At 35.7% G+C, this 17,199-nt stretch overlaps 1 protein-coding gene across 16 annotated transcripts in view; it reads right to left on the bottom strand.

The window, feature by feature from the left end:
- The window catches only part of LOC136835678 (bromodomain testis-specific protein-like), a 194,299-nt gene that overhangs the window by 129,779 nt on the left and 47,321 nt on the right, over nt 1–17,199 (bottom strand). For 4 of the 16 annotated variants that reach the window (XM_067099516.1, XM_067099513.1, XM_067099514.1 and 1 more), the window contains exons 3-5: nt 16,347–16,451; nt 8,665–8,850; nt 1,381–1,473 (exon numbers count right to left, since the gene is read on the bottom strand). In XM_067099516.1, the coding sequence (XP_066955617.1) occupies nt 1,381–1,473; nt 8,665–8,850; nt 16,347–16,451 (384 nt within the window). The remainder of the gene's footprint in view (nt 1–1,380; nt 1,474–8,664; nt 8,851–16,346; nt 16,452–17,199) is intronic. The other 12 variants (XM_067099526.1, XM_067099522.1, XM_067099523.1 and 9 more) reach the window with 4 other exon arrangements.

Raw genomic sequence — 17,199 nt, 5'->3', positions numbered from 1 at the left:
CAATAGGGTATAGAAACCATAAACTTGCTGCAAGGTTTACCTCTGCCCAGATATTCACCTAAAATCAGGTTAAGAATCTCCTCCATTGTTGCCAAAATATGTACTAGCAACAGAAAGGGGGGAGAAGAATATACACATACAGGGGTACTATGCAGTACTTTGGGAGAGATCAAAGGGGTACTAGACACGATTCCAAAACAAAACTCACTATGAGGGGCCCGAGGGAATGGTAAAGCACTCATCTTTCAGACAGTCACTCTGACCCACACCCTAAATGCACAGGTAAAAGGCAATGACACACGAACATCACACTATCACTCGCTACACACTAAGGAGGAAAACACGTCTTACTCTCCTATGCACTATTTTCCAAGCAAAACGGAAGGGGCAAAAGTGACATAAAAAAAAACAAGCAGCATAGAACAATATGCTAACATCGAAGGGGGAAAACACATGGAGGGCATGCACACCCTACAGACACAGAGACAAAGCACAGCGAAAACGGGAGACACTCAGTGAGCATGTGAAAGTGGATGTGGCTGCAAGCACAATGGATGGGTAAGGCCACCCAAGGCCATTGGCAACTGTAGGCCTAACTGTTAGTATTTTGTTTTTTGAGATGATTCAGTGACATCCAAGGCACGCTAACCTCGAGTACTCCATACAGGAAAGTGCAGCTTCATATTCATGTCAGAACAAAACGTTTTGCATGCAAGTGGAGCTACAGAATTTCTGACCAGTTTTAACCATACTTAGTATGAAGAGGTTACTGTAGTGTCCTGTTACCTTATATATCTGTTACTGAAAACTGTAATTACCAAGAACTTCAAAGCCTTCTGAGGGGTTCCAAGTTATGTTTACTGACCCTGTATCAGTGAAACCATTAGCTGATAGTACCTTTGCCTAACCTAGGCTATAAGCAGGTTAAATGCCAAAAATGTTTAGCAGGTTTTCAAATTTGCTAGGAAATGGCAATTAACTCCATTAATTTGGAGGGACATCTGTACAGTATCTTTACTACTGGCTTTTTGATGGGATCACTTAAATATTTTATATTAAAGTTTGTATTTTCCCAAGTAAGTTACAATCACAATTCTTTGGTAATTACACTGGTTGTGATGTTGTTCCATAAACATTTATGGGGCAGAGAGAGAGAGAGAGAGAGAGAGAGAGAGAGAGAGAGAGAGAGAGAGAGAGAGAGAGAGAGAGAGAGACTCTTAGCTGACCTTCATAACCAGGGTTACAAAATCAGTTGACTGAGAGAGAGAGAGAGAGAGAGAGAGAGAGAGAGAGAGAGAGAGAGAGAGAGAGACTCTTAGCTGACCTTCATAACCTGATAAGGGCTTCGACAAAATTGTAAGGTTACATCAGTTGACTTACCGAGTGTTTTTTAGAAAATAGCTCTTTCAGAATTTCGTTGCAATTTTTGAAAGATTCTGAAACCTTTCCTTTTGGTTTCGTACTATGCTGCGGCTGAAAAGAAACAAACACTTGGTCAGTGGCAAAAATGTTGCTTTAATGCATTACAATCAATACTTTAAGTACAAAATACAAATTAATTACTCAAAAGGCAGCAAGAAAAAAATACAAAAACAAGTAATAAACAAAACATTAAAACATGTTTACACTACTACATGAACATCTCAGTATGTGACAGAAACAGCTCTGACCCTAGGGAAATATATAGGACGAACCCAATTCTTTTACTTCCCACAAAAAATAAAGGCACAAACCAGGAACAATTTCATAAAATATGGAAGTTTTGCATACATTCACTAATTTTTTTTTTTTTTTTTTTAGAGAGAAGAGAGAGAGAGAGAGAGAGAGAGAGAGAGAGAGAGAGAGAATATCTTTATTGTACTTCAAATACAATATCTATAAAAAAAAATATCAGTAACAGAAATTCACATATACTCATTAGTATTTGCACATTACTGCAGTTGTTAGTACTTCTTGATAGAAAACTTAAAATTTTGCCACGTCCATAAAAACTAACACCTTTATCATACTTTCTTCTGATCAATCAATTCAAAATATTAGTCATGTGATCAACCTAAAAAAATATTAAGGCTGGCACAAAAATGTAAACTTAAAAAATCAAAACCCTAAAACCACAAGATAGTTAAAAAGCTTCAAATCAACATAGCCATCTAGCAGAGAACTAAATTCCTATAAATAAATCTTGAATTACTATTGTTTTGAACTGGCCTGAAGAATTCAACTGAACACCTTCAGGCTTCAGTGTTAAGCGCATGCACCTCAGTTTAGGGCTTTATTGACACGAAATAACCTTGCACAGATGTCATGACTTATTTCTTATGATAAACTTTTTTTTTTTTTTCCTTCAAGGGTGTCATACACTAACATTAAGATGAGCCCCTCAAATTTAACTAGACACAGAGTCAACATTACAAGCTATCACTAGGCACCCTCAAGAGGCTTTGTCGTTAATAAATATTTTGAGGATTTATACATAAATTTGAAAGTTTAACAACCTCAAAGAAAAACTGAAAACAATAAGCTGCTGAACATATAGCAGACACTTTTACTGTGGAAATTTTATAAAAACTGTAGTTTTAATATATTGCTGCAAACTGCACATCAGGTGGAAATTTGTAGCCATCAGAGTAAATTTCCTAGCAAAAGCCTTTCATCTTTTGTGCTCTGCCCTGGTGTGTGTTCCCTACAATGTTTATGGGTATATGCATAACTTCTTGATAGACTGTGTGCACCCACAAAAACAAAAATGGGGGAGTTCTAGCACTGTTTACATTTACCAGCCCTTAAATTCTCTTGGATCTCACTGGGAATGGTTGAGGCATGTTTTTTCTCTGAATGGAAAGCTGACAAGTTACCTGCCTGAATCTCTACGGCATTTCATATGGTTATTACATCATGGTGAAGACTGAGGTAGTTCACCATTTTCAACTTGTACAGATGTGTATGGGGAGGACCCATGTGTATGGGGAGGACCCAAATTCTCTAGTGAAGACTGAGTCCTTCATTACAAACTGGAGCTCACGTTTTTGATACTGAGGTCTGATGTTGCACCAATTATTGCACTTGCCTTCCTTAATCTACCAAGTATTGTATTTGCCTTCCTTAATCTACAACTGTTAGAGTGCATTAATCAAATTCAACATTAATATTTTTTGAGGGTTTTCAATGGTGCAATACAGCATTTATGTCTACATTAGATCAATGAGTGTACTGCCTACATTCAAAACCTCCTGCCCAAAACTGATTAACAGGCTGTGTTGCTGGATATTTTAAGTGTGTTTCCAAAAGAACATGTTATTCACTAAATATAGAAACAAAAAAATGCTACTTTCTAAGTCACCACTTGGGTTTCAACTATCTACTTGGTTTCAACATTCTACTCTGCAAGAAAAACAATACAGCCAAACTAACACTGTACAAATTTGGAAAACTGAACTGCTTTCACTATCATCTAGTCAAAAAATGTACTTCACATGTACTAGATGTTCAATATGCATTGTCTATAAGGTGGAACCAATTTCATTTAGTGCCGTATATAATAAAGGTGGCAAAGTCTGACTCATAAGGGATGTCAGACCTACCTCATATACTGAATTAAGTTTTAGTGAGCTAAGAAAGATGAGAGGTTAAATGCCCCACCTAAAATTAAGGAGTTTCCCACTTCCACGCACTACCTGTGGGACAGCAAAGCCTGGCAAAAATAATGCAGACAAGAAGGGGTGACATTGTAGTTAAAAGGCTTACTTCCAAACAATACACCGCTGCATTTTAGAATCACTAAATACTACTGTACAATTAAACACCTCGCCTTGCATCTTTAATTCATTCAGACTCAGAACTCAAGTGGAAAAAAGGATATACAGTAAAGACAATTAAATGTTTCGTAAAATAACCTAGACACCCTACAATAACTATAAGCAATACCACATTATACCAATACAATAAGCCATTCAGTATTTCAATATTTTTACTGTCATCAATATATCTTTACATGCTAATTAATGCTACTATAAAGAAAAAACTTGCACTTGTGCCTAACGGAACTCACAAAGTTATCCCACATAGATAAATTTTAAAGAAATGAAAGAGAAAAGATGTAGAAAAGAAATCACAAATTTTCCAATGTCAAGCCCAGATTCCCTGCCCCTCCTTCCATCCCTGTTCTCACTGATGCACTAAGATTAGACCCATTCCTCCTCCTACTCCATACCATACATAGCATCAAAGACAGATGATCCTGATGATACAACTCCACTCATAGAATAAATTAAAGTAGTTTTTATAAATTTCTGCTGTGTGTGATAACCATATTCAAGTGGGAGAGGTTATATATTAGCATATCTTTATATATGTATAGAGTGAGCGTATCCTTAAGAATTCTTTAATAATTTTAAAAATTATATATATATATTTCATATTCTAACATTTATCTCTATGTGATTTCACACATTTTATTGTATTTATATTTTATATTTTCACAGGTTAATATTTTTTTGCTGATCAACAAAGTTGCATAAACTAAAGTTAGACAAACTTATTTATCCTCTTTTATTAACACTGAAAAGAGCCATACAGTAAAAAATAATGGCATCGACGCATGTAAGTGGCAGTATATCTGTGCTGCATTCTAAAACTAAGCAATATGATCCATTCTAGAATCATTAAACAATACAGTGCATTCTTAATCCCTTACTAGCTTATGAACGTTTACTCTAGAAAATGTTTTCTTTATAAATAGGATGATTAGAATCTACTAGACCAAGTGCAAGCAACTATTTAGCTCTTATTACCACTTAAGTTCCATACATTTCACTGCTGACAAAAGAAATATTCCAACATATCATTAAATGCAACATATAATTATAAGGCTATTTAATCAAGAGATCTGATTAGCAAATATTTTTAGAAAGTACCAAGTCATATCCTCGTAATTTTCTGATATTGCAAATATTTGTATGGAGGGTGAAGATTTTTTTGTTAATAAATGGAATGTCAATAAATTTCCCACTTGGTTGCTAAAGGAGCCTATGAACAAATTTGAATTTATGAAATCCTGTATCATCCATAACGATAACCTCAGTAAGTCAGATCGTTTGATTTTCTAATATCTAAAATTCTATATTACAGGCAGTCCCTGGTTATCGGCGGGGTTCTGTTTCTGAGGGTGTGATAACCGAAAATCACTGCTAACTGAAAATCGGCGATTTTCTGAGCTTTTTCGGCAATTTTTGGGGCTTATCGGTGCCAAAAAGCGCCGATTTCCGGTTATTGGCACCTCTGTTAGGTATGTATCAACGCCAATAGGGAAATCGGCGATTTTCAGCACTGAAACTGGTACCGACTTTAAAGCCAGACAAGCGCCATAAAACGGCTCGCCATTAACCAGGGACTTCCTGTACTCTCAAATTTCTCTTGTATTTGTGTTAATATTATAAGTTCGTTAACCTTTACAGGCTGGGCTAAATATATACATTAACAATACCCTAAGACTGGGCAAACTTTTAGGTTAGCCAACTAACAAAAAAATTTTAAAAATTAAAAAAATCACTGGAAAGAGGATGATACGCATATGCACATGGTACATTAAAAAATATACTAAAAAAATCATCTGTAGCTTTCACTAAGTTGAAAGTAAATATTTCCAACCCTCTTTTCCCAGATACCCATAAAATTCATCTAATTTTTTACTACCATATGATTAAAGTTACCCCCCCCCAAAAAAAAATAACTCCTTCACCGAGCAGATAACTTGTGTGAAATTCAAAACCACCTGCTCACTGGCAACTAAATGATTGATGGAGCCATGAAATAAGCTCACAAAATTTTATTTGAGCTATAATCTATCCTCATACAGACATTAAACGGTCCAAAATTAGTTAACTAAATTTCATTCTTTTTTGGCCCTACGGTTTTTGGCACACCCCTTGAATATTCACAAGCATACTCAAGTTAAGAATTTTAAAAAATCACTAAAATATTACTAAAAAACAGGCTACACCAGTATAAAATTGAGACTAACATTAGACCAACAATAACACTGACAAAATTTTTTTTTAGATTTCTTAAAAAAAAAAACACCAATCATCACAGCCATTAAACTTTTCTAGTAATAACCACTCATTTTTTACAAATTGAGAAGCCAGACAAAATAATAGGTTATGTATTTCAGTTTATAGTTTTGGCAACATTAATCCCATTAACACCAAACTACCTGAAAACACTCCTTAACAAACTAGCATATTAAACCAGCTTTACTCTTTGGTGCATGAATTTCTATACATCAAAAACGGGATTGACTGTCCACGAGGTCTCCTTAAAATACTATTAAAATAAAATAAAAATATGCCCTTAAAAGACCTTATAACACCTTATCTAGCTGATAAACCATTAAGTCAAAGTTACTTATTTAAAAGCATATTCTTAACACCCTCAATAAATCAGCTAAGATACGTGCATACAGTGGTAACTTTGCATTCCTTTCCTGTGATTTGTGAAGACTAAATTATACAAGTCCCAACGATGCAGTTTGATTTCAAGAAGAAAATATAGGATATGTTGAAAAGCAGGATGTAGAATGCAAATATATGAAAGAAAGCAAGGGACAGTAACAAAGCAAGACCCAAACTATGGTAGCAGAGGCACTGTAATTATAAAAACAACACCCACTAAGCACACGTGTACAACAATCTAAAGCGAGTAGCACAGCTTGTAAAGGGTGGGTAGGTAGTTTGTTAACAGCAAGCCTTCTCCCCTATGGGTAAGTAGTCTGTTGACTACCAGCCTTTTCTCTAGTACGCAATGGTTTATTAGTTTCAAGCCTCCTCCCTGTAGGGGTAAGTTGCCATTTACTGTGTGTCTTCTGGCATACTCTTTAGATAATTTCTAATTTCTTTTCAATGTTCATTTACCATCAGCCCAATATTTTCTCCCTTTTACTTTCCATCAACTCCCTTTGGTATCTTCCAAGCTAACTATCCAACTTTTTTGCAATCCACAGTCACTCTTCCTGAGGGTTATACTTGAGATTTTACTTTCTATCAAAAATGAAAATTAAAAAACTCAATGACGTTCACGCCTTCATGTCATGGGATATGCACAGTACTGTAATTAGTGTTCAGCACCCCTTGAGCCCACCATACACACCTAAGTTTCACCATTCCAGCTCTGGGCAAAAGGTATAAAATCTTTCTTAATATGAATAGCTCTTTAAAAAATTTTAACCCCTATCATGGAAAACATCTCCACTGTAAATCAATTAGCAGGTTCTCTTTATAAGGACAGGCCTTACAAAATGGAAGTTTTAAAATTGTTTATTGACATTTCAGCTCTGAAGAATCCTAACAAAACAAATGTTTATATAGTTTAAACACTGCCATTATTAATCAATAAGAGGCTTCCTTCAAAATTCCTACTAAAATTACTGAATTACAATCAAAGTAAAGCAATCAAAGGTTATTATATGCTTATTAATAAATAAAATTTTTATAAGCTAAAGTAATACTGTACATGGTTAATGATTTTCTTATATTGTAGGTATTATAAAAGATACACTGACCTCCACTGAAAAGCTGAAACTCATGTATAAGAGGGCCAAGAACAAGAGGAGGATTAATCCTTTGTTTTAGTTATGAGATGCTGACACTATCAAAATCCAAACATCAAGTCTGTTATGATGCACTGAAAAGTTGCTTTTGTCAATTTTCAAGTAGCGATTTTTACCTTCACTTTCTTGTTTTTTTTTTTTTATAAACTTAACAGATTAAATTATAAGTACTTTTCTTTAAAATGACACCCAAATGAGTATCATAGCATAAATAGTAACTTCAGTGTACAAAGATATTGCTTATCACAGCTCTGGCTCAGAGTTGACATTAAGGGGAAAGTTAAAAATATTTCATCTATGAAATACTTAAAATAGAAGAACAGTGGGAAAGTTCAAAATATTTCATTTACGAAATACTTAAAATAGAAGAACAGTAACATAAAAATTCAGTACTGTACAAAAAAATTTAACAAAAATTCAGCACTGTACAAAACAATTTTTTAAGTGCAATAGTTATAAGAATACAGATAACTCCAGCAAGTAACCCATTAAAACGACTAAAAATCTAGCTTAAAAAAAGACTGATATTTAAGACTATAAAACAACTAGTTTATATTATATTACAACTATGAAGCTATTATTCCTGATAGCTTTACTACTGTGCTTTAGCTACTGCATATGAAAAATTCCCAGTAGTTATTAGTGTGCATAAACAATTTACCCTTAAATGAGAAATTTCCATAAAACGCAGTTATGCAGATGTGTTTTTACTTCTAATGTCAGAAAAGGCTGTTATTTAAGACTATAAAAAGCACCCAATTTATCTTTACAAGACACTACAACAATGGTACCGCTCCTAACATAATGACTACTTTGCTTGAGTTACAAGTACAGTAATATGAAAAATTCCCTGATATTTACAAAACAAAGTAATTTTTCTTATATAAAATTTTCTTCACAATTTTCTCAACATAAATGGGGAAAAAATATACATACAAATAATTGAGTGAAGGAACACCCTGCACTTGATTTACATCTCAAGAAAATTAAAGGAGTCTCAATATAATCCCCCAAGGATCAAAGTTGTTGCACATGTCACATAAAATAAAGAGGAGATTCACCTGAATTGCATCCCTCAAGGTTACCTGAGAATCTGGTAAGTCCTTGTTAACTTTCTTGATTTGTCGTCCTGACTCTCTCCTCGAAGATATCTTGCCTATTTTATCTCCTATTACGGGAGGTAGACCTTCAAACGTTGAGTTACCTATAACTGACCCCATTGCTTCTGCTTTTCTTTTAACACCTTTCTGCAATACAAAATACAGAAAAATTTTAAGACTTCCAAAAGCCCAACATATAATGTATGTAAACCTCACAAACCTTGGTCAATTTGTATACACTGTATCACAAAAGGCTGAAATCCTGCAACTGAATGAGGGAACTCTGTACCATATTTAGTAAATTGCTTCATAAAAATTTGATACACAGAACTTATCAAATCAAAATTCCAGCATGAAAAGATCTCATCAACATGAGGCAATCACTGTTTTAAGCTGAATGGTTGTTACAAAAAGAAGCTGTACTTTTCATGAAATTAAGGAACCTATCTTGAAGGATAATGATCAGAAATCTACAGAGAATGCAAGAATACCAGTACAACAAAAGAACATTTCTTTTTCAATCAACAATACTATATCATGCTCAACCCTTGCCAGTTGAGCCCCTGTTAGAATTCCTCTGGATTCAGGGCTGCTGGGACACTCAACAGATTCTCCCAAGGAATTTCAGAAATTTATGGCAAAAGCTACCCAAGCCCTAACAGTGATGAAAAAGTTGAATGAGTATATTCTTCAATTCACCACAAACATAAAAGTGTACAGCAAACTAAAATGACCATTTACATTTCTGTCCTATCACTGGTAATTCTAAGCAGTATATTAGTAAGCTAGAAAAAGCTCACATGGAATTACTTTGGAATAAAAAAAAAAATAAATAAATAAAAATGACCATCATCTGTCCTTGTATGTCTACTACTTGTTAAAGGCATGGATTTCTCTCATATTATAGATCCAGAAACAAATTCACCGCTTGAATCTTTTGGCTAGAGCATCAAGCTTATAATGAAAACTTATTCTGTCAAGGTTTTAAAACTATTGTTGATTTAATTCATATAGAAATCAAATTCTCTTCTTTCACTCAACTTCATTTCCCCTTTCTGCATATGCCTTGAGTTATCTGCATCCAATGGAAGAACATCTTTATCACTTCCAGTGTTTTAAAGCAATTATTTCGGTCTACCCAGACAATGAGGTTAACATTTTGCTATAACAGATCAAAGCATATTTTATGACAATTACAGTATACAGCTTACTCATTCCATAATGCAACTGGATAAATAATAATTCAATGTGATTCACATCATTCAGCAATCACAAGAACACACCATAATTTCAAGTATTTTGTAACTAACTTTCAGCCATCATGAGTAGAGGCCAAACACAGAATTCCAAATGCCCACTACAACGCAGTAACTGACAGGCTAGGTGTGAACTTGTAAGTCAACTTCACAGTTATTGTACCCGACTTGCAGGCTAGGTTGGCAATTACTGCTCTTATAAAACCCATTACTAAAGAAGATTTACAGAAAAGTGAAATACTGAATAGTGAAATCAGGAATTTTTTTATTCCAATGAATGTTCTTCCAGTACCCATGAGGAAACGCCTAACTGCATATGTCCAGATATTGTTCCAGCAACCCAGAAGATCTCCGATTCAATCCTGTATACAGTAGCGTGACTTAGCAGGTGTCTCTTGTCTTGCCCTCCCAGTATAGCAATGTTGCGCTGCTTTTGTCTTGTATTATTAATCTTGCCTGACCACTCATTTTGTTATTAGTTCTAAATAGTTCTGTGCAATTCATCTCCAGTCATATACTTATTTTTAGTTATAATAATTTATGATGTATTTTCTGCACACCATGTGAATATTATAGATTTAATTGCAAAGCCTTCTAGGCTTGTAGCTCCTTACTTTCATTCTGTTAGTGACTACGCTGCTTGTGCTGTTTGTAACCTGGTCACTTACAAAGCACCTGTATTCCATTCCAGGTGGTTTCTCAAACACCGATCTTTCAGGGCTTCAGTGGTTTTTAAATCATGGATTGATGGTGATTATTTTATGTTTAATTGATGAACTTAATTATTCCTTTACTTCATTGTCACTACTAGTATGTGGGCTTAGTACTGGTAAAACTTTTTTTTTTTTTTTTTATAGTGGTTATCTTATGTAATCATTTTTGCCAGTTTCACAGTAACTGTTACCTTCACTTCTACATCTCTGTTCTCAGCTTTTGCTGATATGAAATAATTTGTAAATAATTCCTTACAGATCATTTTTTTTAGTAATTTTTCCATAAGCTCTCCACTCACAATTACTTATGCTTGGTTTTGTGGGAAAGTATATCTTTTTCATATTCAACATGCCACAATATACTTATACAGGAGGAAAGTCACATAGCTCCTAAATAACACCGACACATTATGATCTTCATTTGATGTAGCACCTTGCACAAGGGTGCACAATGTTCTATGTAGCAAACTGAACAGTGGATCAGTGGTTTCTCCAGGTAAAGAGACTAGCTTATAAGTGTTGTGTATCCAAGACTTTCATGCTTCTGACTCTTCCTTGGATTATAGAGCCAAGAGACTGGCCTATAAAGGTTGTGTCCAAGATTTCAAACAATGCTTCTGACTCTTCCTTGAATTACAGTGCCGTGTTGTTTGCTGCCAAGGCTGGTCTCATTAGAGGATGCTTACACCTCATGTCTAGAGCTACCACAGTAAGAAATATGGGCATTCTCTAGCCTCGGTTCCTACTGTTCTTTCACTTGAAGAAGGCCTTCTCTTCACGAAGCACTATCTTCAGTCTCTTCCTAAGGAAAAACCCTTTAAACTATTCCTCTTCAAACTGCCCAAGTCCCCAGCAAATCAGCTAAAAGTTTCAGCTGAGATAACCCTACTCCCAGGAGTATTTTGAAGCCCCATAAGGAAGTATTCCTTTTCCATACCATCTAAAGAGAGACCAGGACTGACCCTTCCAACTGTGCCTTTTGTGTTACTTTGGCCAAAAAGCAGTCGCAGGTATAGGAGCATTCACGTCGTCGTCCCCCCCCCCCGGTCATCAAGTGTACAATTGTTCTCCTTGTCAACAGAGTAAGGGCTCTTCTGAATTTTCTCCATCTAAGAAATGGTCATGCTACTACTTTCATTAGTGTAAGCTCATACGAGAGGCGTCATCAAGCCTCCGCTTCTCGTCCTGATGCTCAACTGTAAATCAAGCCACAGTCCAATCCTCCCCATCAGCTGTGATCTCTAATGTCAACCCACCCATCTAGGGTGTGTTCTTTATAGGCTCATCTACATAGGTCTTCTGGTTGTGGAGACCTCACCAAACACTCAGCACTCCTAGAAGAGAGTTTCAATTCCCTGTGAATACAGCACAGCATTGTTGGTTGAAGAGTCACATTGGGCACCAAATCCAGGAAGAAAACTTCCTTCATAGATATCCTTATCTGGATCTGTGATATCTTTAACATAGACTGACCCTGACCTCTGTGTGATACTTGTTGCTAGAATAGAATGAAATATAGAATCTAGGCCAAAGGTCAAACGCTGACACCTGTGAGGTCATTCAGCAGTGAAATGGAAACTGACAGTAAAAAGGTTTGACAGGCGCACAAGGAGGAAAACCTCACAATTGCACAGTGAATCAATTGCTAAGGGAGGGTGGAAAGTAAGATGGAAGAAAGTGTATATGAACAGTAAAAGGAATGAAAAGGGCTCCAGTTAGGAGGCGAAGAGACACTGCAAGGAACTCGAAGTAATGCTTACAGTGCACTGCATGAGGTGCACCGATGTCACTAGCCCGCTCCCGGGTGCTAGAGTTGCTGCTCTGTGATGAAGCTGGGAGAAAAGACCTCAGAGCTTCTGGCAAATTGGATTCCATTCATTAGGATCTCTTACAGAATATCAGAATAACTGTTCCATGCACAGCTTATGACTGCCCTTTGAATGCTCCTTACCAACCTCGTCTGCTTGACCTGCACCTTAATAGATACAAGGCTACTCTTACAAGCTTGACTATCTGCCTTTACTATGAAGTTAATTACTAAAAATGCCTCCCATTTTTTATGCCTCAGTCAATTCAGACAGCTGCTGAGGTGAACAACTGTGAGATTTTGCAGAGTGTTGGAATGACCAAGTTTATTAGTGGTACCATCTTAATTTAGCTAATAGTTTGTTTGGCTAAAAGCAGAGCTAAATTTTGTTGTATCATCCTTTCCCTTGCAATGCTTCTGTTCTTTGCCGTCACTCTATGTACTACATGCTGGCAAACTAGGCAATAAAGAAGAAGGTTGCAGCTTTCTAAGACCTTGTCCACACTGCCTTAATTCAGCTGAACTCCACCCCTTGAGTGACCAACCCTATGGCCCTGAAGATTTGGTTCACAAACTGGGGGAAGCCCACATTTACTTCAATTATTGTTGCCATTTTAACCAGGATTCTTCAGCTTTATCTTCGTCATCATCTGCTTCTTGACCTAAGTCTCCTTAGTCCTTCCAAGCCAGGTCTTATACTTGCAGTGGTCCAAGTCCTTGTATTTCATAACAAAGGTTTTTCTCTCATCTCAACTGGTAACCTTTGCAAGGTCTTCATGATACTGGTTAGGTGGCAGATCCTCTACAACTTTCCTCTAATAACATAAATGAAGACAGCTCCTTACTTGGTGCAATGAATCTGAAGCTTGTTCCCAAGCTAGCTGGAAACAACAGATGTGCTCTCCTTGGTCTACCCTGCACAGCATGAATTTAGGAGACAAGAATATCTTTGACCTGTCTCATTATTTTGCCAAGTTGATTCCTCAGGCTACAGTTAAACCTCATAAGTCAGAACTTGACTTTGATACTGCTGCACATCACCAGACTGCCTTATGAACACTGGGCAGATGTCTGTTCACTAGAACTGACAATCAAATCCAGTTGGTGTTCAGATGTTCTTTTATTTGCCCCAGAGTTCATTAACAAGGGAAAACTTCCAAAAAGCATGGGTTGTCCTTGAACTGCTTTATCTGTCTTTTCAAAAATAATATAGTCTTCTCTGTGTGATGTGAGCTACAATGTTTTATTTTAAGCACAACAGGTTTTCAGGTCTTGACTTCCCTAATACTGTTCACAAAAATCTTTCAGCCAATTATGAACAATTCATATTCAGACCTCTCTTACTCAAGACTGGAGCACACACACTTTGAGCTCTTTAATCTTCCCTGGCTTTTCAAGTTCAACCTGGAGTTCCCTTCATCCTTAGAATACGCAACTGGCATTGTCAAAACCATTTACTGTGGCAGTGTCAAAACAATTTACTACCCTCAGGTCTTCTGATTTTTACTCTAAAAAGACTTACTTGCTGGTCTGATCAAGAGGTTCATATTCTAATGATGGCAGGCTACAGGGCAAACCTCTAAATCATTATAACCTTTATCCCTTATGTATCTTAACACTCTTGAAGGTCAGAGTTTCTCAGAGTACCTTCAATTATGCCTGGTACTTCGTGAGTGTGTCTTTACAGCTGCTTACTTCCATTGCACATCAACTGCTTTAAAGATGCTCTCACCTTACAACTATTGCTTTATGTCCCAACCTTCCTCAGTGGGCAGATATACTGATCTTCTAACACTTCTTTGTCCTCTCTCTCCTACTTTGCAACTCAAGGTATTCATGATTATGGGTTTGCATGAACAAAATACATTCTTACTATGTACATTTTCCTAAAAAACAACTGATCAATTTTGGCTTCCCCATCCCTTTTATATTCTCTTCTGAGATTTCAGTAGGCACAGATAAATGGTTGGAATTATCTTCTAAAACACTAGAGAATCATCTGGGCATGCATAGCAAGATCTTTCATTGCTAAGATCTATCCAGTTTGTGCAGGTTGGAAAGTTAACAGAATACGGCTATTTAGGACAAATGGGTTTGTAGGAAGTGCAAGGCACTTTTACAAAAACAAGATATAAATTTAACTTCATCTTGACAAAGCATCTTTTTATGAGAGGAAATCAAATAATGTGTAACTGAGGGTAGCTCAAAGTGAAGTACGCAATAACTGCATACAGATCTCCATCCTTTCCCCACTATTCTAAGGTAGCTGACCAAAATTTTTAGCATCATATACAAATATTTTTAAAAGAATTTGCTTCATTATCAAAACAACAAAGCAACTGCAATTCCCTTTCATATACAACCAAAATCCTTGACAAGGAATCAAAATTTCAGTTTCTTCACATTTATTTTGAAGTGTCTTGTATAAAATCTTATTAAGTTGTACACTTGAGCCTTGTATTCCAAGACCTTTGTTGTTTATAGTCATTAGTAGTAACTTCTTATACTGTAAAGTATGCAGAGAATGTATTTCTTACTGCTAATTGAGCAAAGGTCTAGGGCAATCAAGTGACATAGGCAGTGGCTAAGACTGAACTCCCACTGAATCTTTCAGTATTAATTTTTTACCAACTTCGTTAACTGACAATACCTATAACCTGAAGCTCTATTTCTTATTTTACTAACAAATTCCTCAAGACTGCCAGACTACTCAATACTTAGCTTCTAAAATCCTAAAGATGGCAATGCCCAATGCTCTGTTGTTCAACAATTTTCTAGAATACTGTTTGATCTGAAAGTCAGTACAAGGGACCTACATCCTCTAATCAGACTCATCATGGTTTCCATATTCCCAACATTGGTTGTGATGTAGGTTATCATAAAAATACTTTTATTTTAAACACCTTCCATAAATTGTTCCCGCATGGAAATCCATTACTGTCTTTCATATCTGCTCATTAGTTAAAAATTTCCAGCTGCTTTAGTGTTGAAATTCCTAACATTCCCAGGTGTAATGTCATGCTTTCCAGGAACCAAATCTTTTATTCATTTGACAGCAAAATTCTGGGAGTTTTCTTCTTGTGTTAAGGATGGCAATGCTCCAGTTTTATTTACATTTAATTGTACTCTTACTTCTCTGATCAGTATTATTTTTCAAATAAGGACAACTCCATTCCAAGCAAATATCAAAATCTTTTCATTATACCTAGTTATCCAATACATAAGAGCGGAAGTGAACAACAAATAACTAATGAAGGCAAATTAGTTACAATTGTGTACTGAACTAATAAAGCCAGCAATTCCTGCTATGCCTACTGTCATTGGATAAATCTTTCACATAAAAAAAAGGTCTCTAATAAAATTACTTTATACCATTTTTAGTGGTATGTATAGCTATAAAAGCTCTTTTTTCTCATAAAAACAATTCTGGTAATGAGAAAAGAAATACAGTTAGCTTCTAAGAGGTACTTAATCCACAGAAAATGACATCTGCATGCTTGATTGTACCCTAATTTCACCATCTAACAACAGAAAACATGGAATGTAGTCAACATAAATATTTCTAAAACTTTACTGTTCAAGAAACACTGTCTTTGGATATCCAGACATTTCCTATAATCATCTTATGTGTATGCAATATAAATTTCCAATATCCTCATATACAAGCAAAAGAAAATGCCCTTTTGAGAGAGAAAATTTCTCATTAAAGGACATAAACCATGAGCTAAAGTACATAACTCACTTTTCTAAATGTGAAGAACAGAAGTCACAATTATGCGAAGAATACTAGCAACCAAAAGTAAGAACCAAGCACTGATAACAAGTTTCTTCACATTGCCAGTAATAAAACATTAAGGCAAGTCTCACCTGAGCATCATTTTGGTTCCAACCATCTATAGTATTTGGATTTGGATGACTGGGGGTGGGAGTAGGATGAGGAGGAAAACCTTGAACTGATCCACCAATCGACACCTGGTAAACAAAAATTCTCTATTTTAGGATCAATGACTTTACCTACTGTACTAACTCTTAAATCAAACATGATAAATGATAAAGAGGAATGAAGTCTCATAACAAAGCAATCTTACATCATAATGAAACCTTATCTAATTTTAAAAATGTAACTGCATTCCAAACCGAAACTTAATAAAGAAAACCTCCTGAAAACCAAACAAGGTACACCGAAAATTGTGGTAAAGTTCATGCTGTACCAAGAATAACCAAAGAAAGGTTGGAAAACTAGTGTTGGAGAGGGTCATGTCCACAACATTAAAAGCCAGTAAGGAAGTCAAAACTAAAGGAATATGAAAAGAGCAAGCAGCATATCAAAACATAAACCAATAACTTGGTAATAAAGGAATGCGCATACTATTAAGACAATATTCTTATTCACAACCATAGCAAAACTCCTATGATAAAATAAGGAAGGATGCACAAATTTTGTCTACTCCCTATTTCTCTCTTGCACTGTGTATCACTTTAATCCTTGCTTTGATAAAGTCAATATCCCAACATCATATGTGAATAATATAATAGTCCATACCAGTACATGAAATGCTTGGCATATTTACCCGATATATGACAGCTGTAAAACACAACACCTGTCATTTTTTGTTCAACTGCATATAGATCCCTTGAAAATATCTTACTAAAATAACAATGACAGATGCTGTACTCCATTGTTTCACTTTTCCCATGTCCATATACTCTGTTCATGTGA

Source organism: Macrobrachium rosenbergii, chromosome 55 (genome assembly GCF_040412425.1).
Source record: "Macrobrachium rosenbergii isolate ZJJX-2024 chromosome 55, ASM4041242v1, whole genome shotgun sequence".
NCBI lineage: Eukaryota > Metazoa > Arthropoda > Malacostraca > Decapoda > Palaemonidae > Macrobrachium > Macrobrachium rosenbergii.
The sequence above is the reverse complement of the archived record's forward strand: the minus strand, read 5'-3'. Positions and strand labels throughout refer to the sequence as shown.